Genomic DNA, 10,595 nt, shown 5'->3' on the forward strand with positions numbered 1-10,595 from the left:
AAGAACTTGATTGAGACACTTGAGGAGGAGGTGGTTAAGCTCTTGGTTGTTGTTGAGAAAACCCCGGTGGATATGTAGGCTTGTTTTGCATTGGTGCTCCGCTTGAACTAGCTCCTTGACCCCCCCCCCCCCCAATGAGAAGTTTGGATGCTGCCTCCACCCTGGATTATAAGAGTTCGAATATGGGTTATTTCTGTTGGCATTTTGATTCCCCACATAACAAACCGAAGCGGGATTCGAAGGAAAACTCTCAAATGCGTGCCCATCTCCACAATAAACACAAGATGAATCGGCAACTTGTCCCATAGCAGCTGCTTGTACCATTCCCCCCAAACTCATGTTCTTGAGAAGGTTAGTCATTGAAGAAACTTGAGCGGTCAAAGATGTCAATGCATCTACTTCAAGTATACCTGCCACTTTTCGACTTGTTGAGGCTCTAACATTGGACCATTGATAATTGCTGCTAGCTATCCTCTCCAAAATCTCATAGGCTTCATTGTAGGACTTAGAGAGAATAGCCCCATTAGCTGAAGCATCTAACACCATACGAGTGGAAGAATTGAGCCCATTGTAGAAAGTTTCCATTTGTATACAATGCAGAATCCCATGGTGTGGGCATTTCCTCAATAACTCCTTGAATCTCTCCCAAGCTTCACAGAATGATTCATCTTCTAGCTGCTGAAATGACATAATTTCATTGCGAAACTTGGCATTTTTGGTAGGAGGGAAGTACTTCATCAAGAATTTTTCACCCAACTCATTCCATGTAGTCACCGAGTCGGGAGGTAAGGTGTTGAGCCAAGCTCTAGCTCAATCCCTCAAAGAGAAAGGGAATAATTTCAACCTTAGGGCCTCGTCACTCACTTCTTGTAACTTGAAAGAATCGCTCACCTCCAAAAATGAATGAAGATGAAGATGAGGATCCTCAGTAGGCAGCCCACTAAATTGACCCACTATTTGCAACATTTGGAACATAACAGGCTTTAACTCGAATTGGGGTGCTTGACTTTCAGGCCTAACAATGCCCGAATTGAGCTCATTAAACATGGGGGCAGCATACTCCCTTATGGCTCTCTCTCTATCATCAGCCATAGCAATTGTGTTAATGACATTATTAGCACCCTCAACTCCTTGAACCTCTTCAGCCATATTAAGGCGATTTTGAGCCCGTTGTTCCTTTAGTCGTCTTCTAATTGTTCTTTAAATCTCAGGGTCAATAGGAGCTAGTTCAATGTCTTCTTGCTCGTTCATATAGTAAATCACCTGAGAAAACACAAGAGCAAGCAAACAAAGTCAGCTCAACAAAGAAAAAAAATTGCTAGTAATTGATATTACAAAAATTTCTAATTCCAATCCCCAGCAACGGCGCCAAAAACTAGTTGTGATAAATTTAATATTTGATTTTAAATACGCAAGTGCACGTAATCACATAAGTAATATAATGATAAGTAAATCATCTCCACAGGGATTGCAAAATAGAAAAATAAGCAAACAATTACTAAACAACTTATAAGTACTAAAAATCAAATGAGTTGTTTTTAGGCTAAACAAAATATTAAAAAGATGGAAATACTGAAATTAAAAACTGAACTGAACAAGAAAATTGAGAGAAATATATGAATTGCAAAATGGACTTGAATTATTGAATTCCCCTATATTAATCATCCCGAACAAATTGCGGATAGATTGGGACAGCAATATTCTAGCAACACTCCCAAGTTAACAAGAATTCATTTAAACACTCATAAAACTTTTCCAAATTTTATGACATTAATTATTCTACCTAATTAAACATATTCCTATGCAAAATTAGATTTAAGAATGCAATTCAAAGTTTAATTCTCAAAGGTTACACAAGGCAAATAACACATCCCTATGTTACTTACTAACATAACCTAACCTAGATTATGACTTGTGTTATCCAAGTTCTTCCCATTACATTTAATCTTTCCAGCATTAAACATAATTAAATATCTTGCCATTTCTGGCCAAACAACAACAAGAAATTAATATAAGCACACTTGAATGAACAAGAGGGATTTTACTAAAATAAAGTGCAAGAAATTGCTAGACTATAACATAAGGCTCATCAACAATTCAAGCCACCTAAAAATTAGTTCATGGCTGAGTTAATAAGAATTAATCCACAATCAAAACAGCCCATAATATTCAGATTTAGAAATCAACTCAGAAAATATAAAAATGAAGTGTAGAAAGGGAAGAAGGAACAAATCCAATTGATGCTTAAGCTCTCTTTTTCGTCCTCCTTCTTCCTTACTGATTTCTGGGTTTCTTTCTCTCTTCTTTGCTGGTTTTTCCTTCCAAAAATGGCTGCTGCTTTCCTATTTCAGCTGATGCCTCCTTAAGTCCATTCTAGGTTTCCTAACCCCCCAAAAGTCTAATATTTCCATTCCTCCTCTAAAAACGCAAGTTCCTCTTTTCTCTTTTGTCCTTTTCTCCCATATGTTGACTGATTCTTTCTACCCTTGCCACCTCAGCCAATATTCTAGCTCACCCATTGACTTTCCACGTGTTCCATGTGCCCAAAAACTGCCTGATCAAAATGCTTCAGCAAAATCTGTTTTGCTGGAGCAAACCTGATAATTCAGCCATCAAAAATTCAATTAAAATAACTTCACATGCTAGTTCATTCCTTATGCAAATATTTATCCATGAAACTACTACCTTTAACCCATTAGCTATTAAAAACTACAAAAATAATTAAACTTAATTAAGATCATAAAAACACCAAAGTTAGCAACAAAAGCTAAAAATAAACTAACATCACCCACGATTTTTCCACAATTATAAGTTCAAAAGAACATGAAATAACTCTTTATTCAAGAGTTATCATAGCCATTTTTGAATTTTCGTAAAATCCTGAACTAGAAACAACCCTCAATAACTTTGACTCGTTCCTGAACATTTTTGACCGAGTTCTGGGCTTCTGTTGAACAAATAATTCAAATTTATTCAACTATTATTTATTTATTTATTCATTGAAATGGGAGTTAGTTTCACTCCTTGAACTCTACAAATAGGACCTTTCACTCAACCATTCTCTTCATCATTCAAGCACATTTCAGAGCCTTCAAGCTGCTAAGTTCGTTCCAGAGAGAAACACTATGGTTTTGGGGTTAAAGCTTTCAAATCTAAAGATTTTATAAACACTTGGGAAGTAAGCTTTTGTGTGATTTTGGTGTTTGACGTATAGATCGAAGCTTTAAGCTATCTAAGGTACCGTTAATCTTCAGGTTTAGTCCATTTCCATTCTTCTTATTCTTTCCTCTTATTTCAAAACCTAACTTGTTATTATGGCTTATGGTTAGGCGTTTGAGTTTCTTGAAACTTAAGGTCTTCGGTTAGTTACTATCTTGGTGGTTTAGATCTTCTACTCATCTTCTTTCTCTAGAGGACTTATGGTTTCTTTATGCTTGGTTTTAGGAGTTTACAATCCCGCTCTTGTCTCCAATATCTGGTTTTTGGTAAGGAAAATTAGATAGTTTAGTTTATGATCTAGGATATGTTTTTTTATGACCTAACATTTCAGGTACAATAAATGGGTAAGTGTGTCTGGACCTAAGGTGTCCAATGATGTATGACAGACTTTTGTCCGGGGCTTAACTGCCACCTCCTGTATAAGCACTTATCTTTTTATTATATCTTATTTGTTATTATGATATATGACCTATAGTCACGATTATGACTTATGACCTATGATTTATGACTATGATTATGACTTAGATTATGATTTATGATTTATGATTATGACTTATATTATGATTTATGATTATGACTTAGGCTATGATATGACCTATGTTTTTTTGTGATGTGATATGATTAGTATAAATAAGTTTTTGTTATGACTCTTGTGTAATTTAGGATATGTTGATTAAATGATTATATGACTAACTCTTGTTTGTATTTTCCTTACTGGGCTTAGAAGCTCACCCCTGATGATCATGTTGCAGAAAATTGACGATAGAAAGGCCGGTGGCGAGTGGGACCTAGGAGCTTCATGATGTACTCGTGGGGACCATATAGTCGAGGAAGATCAAGCGGGCCTATTTATTTATTTTTATTAAAGAATGTTTTCTTTTAAAGTTTTATTTAGATGTTGCTCATTTTAAAGACAATTATTTTATTTTTTGTAAAACTATTGATCCATATATTTATTTTCAAGTTTTTATTCAATAAAAGAGAAATATTTATGATTATGATCCAACACTGTGTTCTCAATAATTTATGAGAAATTAGGGCATTACAATAATATAGTACATAAGCTACATATATAAAATAATTCAATTCACTCATTTATTTCATTAAAACCATTGTGAACTACAATTGCTTTAAGAGTACAATTCCCATCAATTATACAGGGTCCCCTACAAATGAACCCTGCAATGTCAAGAAGTGCGTCCAAGACGAAATGAAAATCCATACCTAGTCCACATTTGTCATAAGCTGGATCTCATATCAATGTAGGAGAAGCAGAAATAGAACCCCAACAATTCAATGCGCATATAATGAATCGCATCCACATTAGTCTTAGATTTATTGTGAAGGAATACTCTTCAATTAAAGGAACAACATGAGTCGTAGTAATTCCTGTTGACCAATCATTTATGAGTCGCAAGTCTATCTTCACTTCAGAAGAAGTAGAGCAAGTAGCAACTTTGGATATTATTGGAGGCTCAACCATGCTTTTTCGCATGAGGTATCCCTTCAACTTCCACTTAATCTTTAATTTAAAATAAACTTGACATTATTCTGCTTATCTCTTCTGTGAATTGTGGAATATTTTAGCTGTAAATTGAATGTTAACAGATTTGAGTAGTCCTATTTACATAGGAAACTCTGCCAAATTTTTTTAAAAATATTTAATACTTGAGAAATTTTTACAGATGCATTTGGGAGAGCCTTTACGAAAATACATGTGTTTATTTCAAGTTTTTTGATACTGAGCTTCTTAGTACTAACAATGCACAAGATGTGTAGCGTACAACTTAAATTATGACCAATTGATTGATGACAATGGATAAACCATGACAGATGTACTTTATTCCTTGGAACGTGAGGTAAGAACTACCTAAAACTACTTTAACTACTCTTTTCATATAATCATTTAATTAATTTAACTTAATTATTATTTTAGTAAACATTGGATGCCAGTGATCGCTATGCCACAAGGAAAGGTCGTATTTATGGACCCATTAAATGTACATGAACAACCTCCACAAATTGATGCATGGATGATGAAGCAAATTTTATTTTTAAAATTATGTTTCTTAAATTTTTAAGTTTAAATTATTGAATTTTTTACATATTTGATTTCTTAATATAGTTCATACGAAAATGCTTCTTCAAATTCCATGCTTGGGAAGTTTACAAAGATCTTCAATATTCAGTGCCTAAAACAACCAAAGAGTCATGAATGTGGTTTCTATGTATTAAAATACATTCTGGATCTTGTAAGGGCAGCAAATGCGGTGGGCGTCCTAAAAAATAAAGTAGGTTTGTTTATATTTTTATAATTTATTTTGGCTTAAGATAAACTATAAAATAATTAGTGTGCTCATTAATTTTTATTTTTCAATTTTACAGTTTGATGGGAAAAATGTGTACAATGAAATCAATGACATCCTCCCAATACAACATGAATGGGTAGCAAGATTGACCACTTTTATATTTAGGTGAATTTCGTTTTATATCTACTTATAATTAGGTGAATTTGTATGAATACTATGTCTTTTTTTAGACAAAAGAATGAATGTTTAGTATATGAGTGTTTTTATAAGATTACAAACTTGATGAATTTTATTTATGCAAATGATAAATTAAATCATAGTAATGTTAGCAAAGTAAAAAAAAATTTATTTATTTCTAAATATTAAATCTAAAATAAAATTTTGGTTATATAATATAACACAAATATATATATATAATTCGATAATAATAAAAAAAATATATATATGTATATATGGAAGACTTCTCAATGATTATTACTCATGGATGGTTACCATAAATCGCTAAACAAGTTTTTGATAAGAAATGATTATAATGATGATGAAAATAAATAAAATATATAAAATCAATAATTTTGAATTTTTTAGATTAATTAGGCAATACACATTAGTTGGAAAGATAATGGTCACATTAATTATTCTCATTAATTCCAAAATGATTTTTTTTCTCTTGGAATGGATAAAATTAATTAATCAAGAATGAAGAAGGAATGGAGAATGTTTATTAAATAAGATTTTTCTTTTATTTTTAATTAATAAATATGTGATCGTCATGTCATCAAGTAGCCCTTCCAAAAGTTTGAAAAAGTCAAAATTTATTTTTAGAAATATTAATTAAAAATGATAAAAATGGACTAATCTTAATCCAATGATTAATATTAAAGTAACCATCTATGAGTAGTAACCATTAAGAGTGGCCCTAATATATAATTTGGTTATTACAAAACCAAAATAATATATTTTTTAAAAATAACCATTTAACTTCGGTTATTACATAAAAATCGAAGTCTAAGGTTACCCTTTAACTTTGGTTTTTATGTAATAATCGACGTTAAAGAGTTTAAATATTCATGCTGAAACCATTTCACTTCAGTTATTATATAAGAACTGAAGTTAAAGACTATGAACAGACTTCGATTTTTTTGTAATAATCGAAGTCTATTCTTAATTTTTAACTTCAGTTTTTGTAAGGTTTTAACTTCGTATGGATAGACTTCGGTTCCTATTTTAGTGAGAACCAAAATCTATTAGCCTACAAAACCGAAGTTAAAGACTATTAATAAAGGTGATAACAGTTAAAGAAAATGGAAAAATAGAATTGAAAGAGCAAAACAAGTTGGTATAGTAATATTTCTTGACATTATTATATGATCTCCACACTGTTTTTCTCAGCTAGTGTAATTAAATACGGACTGTTGGTACATGGTGAATTTTTGGATAATCAATGCCTCCATTTTGTTGCATTATTCCAGCCACAAATTCCCCTGGCATGGCCGAGATTGTAAAGTGTTTGAGGTTTTTTAGGTGCTGGACACCAGAAGGAACCTCCTCAAGCAGTGGACAAGAAACAAGGTCAAGTATCTTAAGAAGGGGCAATGTTCCCTTGTCTATCTTCACCACCTTCAGCCTTTTCAAGTCACTCAACCAAAGCTCCTTAAGCTTACGAAAAAAACCATCTTCAAAGTGTAGTTGTTGTCCATTGTATGCCTGGTTTAGTCGAAGAGTTGTAAGATTTGGTAACTCTTTCAGGTATTCAAGTGGATCATCATCCAACTTTGAGAAACCTAAATACAAAGTCTCTAAATTCCAAAGCTTCGAAATCCATGGAGGGAACTTCCTTAGGCCGCCGACTAAGCGAAGTTTAGACAACAAAGGAAATGGTAGCGCTGAAGATGAATGTAATCCTATGTCTAGGACTAATTCATCATGTTCAATAGCTGTTGTTAGATCCAAATGTTCAAGCTGGTTCAACTTCAGTAATGTCGATTCGCAAATAGCCCTCGCAGTTGGCGTGGTCAAGTTTGTTACACCCAAAGACTTCAACTTTCTTAGTTTCTCTATCTCTTTAGTGACATTAGCAATATCATCACTAGGGTGCAATTTCATGTGCCGTAGTGTCTCTAGATTCTCTAAACATCCAAAACCTTGTTGCATCTTTACTCCATGGACAGCACCAAAAACATCACTAATCTTTGTCTGGTCTATGAACCTAGCAAAAATGTGTCGAAGATTACAAAGCTTATTGATCTCAATTGGTAGCTCTTGAACTAAGGTATGGACAATATTCAAAGTTTGTAGTTCATGAAGGTCACCTATGGATCTTGGTAGTGTCTCTACTAGTGTATTCCCAAGATTTAAAGTTTGTAGATTATGTAGCTTTCCTATAGACTTGGGAATCACTTTGACTTTTGTATTTTGCAAACTCAAGTACCTCAAGTGGAAAAGATTTCCCACTTCCTTCGGGAGGTAATCAAGAAAAGAATTTTCATAACCATGAAGAGGAGCATTCTAAAAATCAAGCACCTTCAAAAGCTTAGAATTTTGAAACAAAGTAGCCAAGGAAGACGCACTGATCGACTCATGTTCCTTGAAGTTAAAAAGAAATATAGAACGAGTAGTACTTGTCGACTGTTTGATAGCTTTCATAACATGATTCATGCTGCCATAGATTGATAAGCGTCGTGTTGTTCCTCCATTCATTGACTTCTTTTCATGGTCTATAAATTGATTAAAGCACAAATCATTTGCCCTTGACTGGATGAACTCATGCATCAAGTCATGAACTTTGCAAAGTCTATCTAGCCCATTAAGCTCTTCATACAAAACCAAGTTTCTTTTGATGAGCTCATTTAAGTACTCTTCAGCTACTTCCTCCAGTGTCTTATTTTCCCACGATCTTACAAATCCTTCAGCAATCCATAACCAACATAGTCTTTCAAAACGAATCGAACAATCTTGAGGAAAAATGGAAAAATATAAGAAGCACGATTTTAGGTGGTCAGGCAAATCGCTATAACTAAGATACAAAATCTTTGAAATTCTTGTGTGCTCGTGATTATTATCTATCTTGAACTCAGAATTTAGATCATTAAGAACTCTTTCCCATTCATATCTAACCTTCATTTTTCTTGATAAAATACCAGCTATTGCCCCAATGGTAAGCGGTAAGCCTTGACATTTGCTAACAATTGCATGTGATAATTCCCTCAACTCATCTGGACAATGACTCCCAAACTGGTCGTACTGAAAAGTCTTTTTGCAAAATAACTCCCATGACATATCTTGAGACCACGTTTGTATCTCTTGAATAAGATCATACGGCGTTTCATTACAATCAGAAGCTATTGCAACATTACGTGTTGTGATAATTATTCTACCAGCTAAGTTGTTATTACTAGGAAAAGCATGTTTCATAATTTCCCAAAAATCTCTATCCCAAACATCATCAAAAACGACCACGTACCTTTTTGTCAGCAAACTTTGCCTGAGAAGAGTAATGAGCTGAATCAAATCACGTTCTCTCTCAGTAGTAGAATCAGCTATAGGGCACATCTGTTTCACCATGATCTTTAGTATCTTCTCCATATCGTACAACTGAGACACAGTTATCCAAACATGACAATCAAAACATTGTTTCACTTCATCATATAATTTCTTGACAAGAGTCGTTTTACCAACTCCACCTTGGCCAACAATTGAAATTACCATACGCGTAGACACCCCTTGAGTAGTCAAACTTGTGTTTAATTCCTCCTGAATGATTGGAACATCCACGTACTCATCTTCTTCAATAAAATTAGAAACCAATCGGGGGTCATGATGAACTTGTATGGAGGTATCACTGCTTGAACCTTGCAATGCCAGGGATTGACTCAACCCATATCCTTGACCTATATCTTTGATTGTACGTAGAGATTCCTTAATGCTGTGAATATGAGAAGCTACAGGATAACGAGACTTCAAAGCTTTGATTTGGTGGCCTATTCTGAAGAAGAAAGCAATGAATCCACGCTTGTGAGTAGTGCCTTGTGCGACATGATGCCGGTATTCGTCGATGATATCCTCTACACGCTCTGCTTCTTCTTTTAGTTGTTTCATCCAAGTTTTAACAGCTTCACTCAACTCATCTCCTCTATCTATTCTTGTCTTTGCATCTTTGAGAAAAGATTGGATGATCTCTAGCTCTCTTTTCAGGCTTTCGACTTCTTTATGGACTCCCTTTAACAAGTTTACTTCGTTAGTTAGCAGCTTAACCAAGCTCTCGATAACAGGAGTCAGAAAGCTCTCGGCCATTTGCTCTTGCTTTGTTTGAAGCAAACAAATAAGATGAGTTAGTTACAATATGTGTAGTGTAATCTTAAACATAACATATTATCTAATCTATATATTCTGAAGCAGAAACCACCAAAATTCACATCACTGTGTATGCCTCTTTTATAGCCGTGACAGTAGCTGTCATGATCTGCACACAAAGCTTATATAATACTTAGGAGTAAATTGTAAAGTAAAACACCAATACGTACGTACCAATGTGAACAACTACAATAAAAACTATAAAAAGTGTAAGGTGCATGTACATTAAATATAAAACGAAAGAAAAGAATCATCATGTGGTTGCACATTTGTTTACCTGTGTACATATCTATATCTATCTTTCTATATATTTATATGCATTGGTGGTTTTGGGCAGTGTGCTTCACGATATAACATTGAAATTGATACTCTTATTGATTTCTTTAAAATAATGTTTCAAGATAAAGTCTTAGCTATATTCACATGATCATGGATGCATGTGTTGACAGTCAATTAATGGTCAAAGAGTACAGCATGACAGTCTTGCTGTTTTGGCTGGAGGTACTTCGAATGTTTATCTCTTCAATTAATAAATATACATCATATTAATAGTAATAAACTAGAAAATGTACTTATTAATTATTAGTTTTAACTTTGAAATAATATATTATCATTCCATTAATTAACGAGAAATGAATAAATAAAAGACTAAAATCATGATATGTAACTAATTCAAAACATACTATTGACTTTTTTCGCTATCAACCTAAAGATGAG

At 33.6% G+C, this 10,595-nt stretch overlaps 1 protein-coding gene and 1 non-coding gene across 2 annotated transcripts; one reads left to right on the plus strand and one right to left on the minus strand.

Moving 5' to 3' along the window:
* Positions 1–601: 601 nt before the first annotated feature.
* Positions 602–708, plus strand: LOC133787532 (small nucleolar RNA R71). The gene has a single exon (XR_009872549.1). It is a non-coding gene; the product is annotated as a small nucleolar RNA R71 (small nucleolar RNA).
* Positions 709–6,926: 6,218 nt separating this feature from the next.
* On the minus strand, positions 6,927–9,818 carry LOC133785804 (disease resistance protein RPM1-like). The gene is made up of 2 exons (XM_062225018.1): positions 8,147–9,818; positions 6,927–7,792 (listed from the first exon to the last, which is right to left on the minus strand). The coding sequence occupies exons 1-2, from the start codon at positions 9,816–9,818 to the stop codon at positions 6,927–6,929; spliced, it is 2,538 nt and encodes an 845-aa protein (XP_062081002.1).
* Between the last annotated feature and the right edge of the window lie 777 nt (positions 9,819–10,595).

This window comes from Humulus lupulus, chromosome 6, assembly GCF_963169125.1.
Source record: "Humulus lupulus chromosome 6, drHumLupu1.1, whole genome shotgun sequence".
NCBI lineage: Eukaryota > Viridiplantae > Streptophyta > Magnoliopsida > Rosales > Cannabaceae > Humulus > Humulus lupulus.

Bases quoted from the DNA above. Each gene is read 5' to 3' on its own strand.
- LOC133785804 (XM_062225018.1), bottom strand. From the start codon at position 9,818: ATGGCCGAGAGCTTTCTGACTCCTGTTATCGAGAGCTTGGTTAAGCTG. The intron at 7,793-8,146 runs GTACTACTCGTT...TCCATACCTTAG, and splicing joins AGCTATCAAACAGTCGACAA to TTCAAGAGCTACCAATTGAG.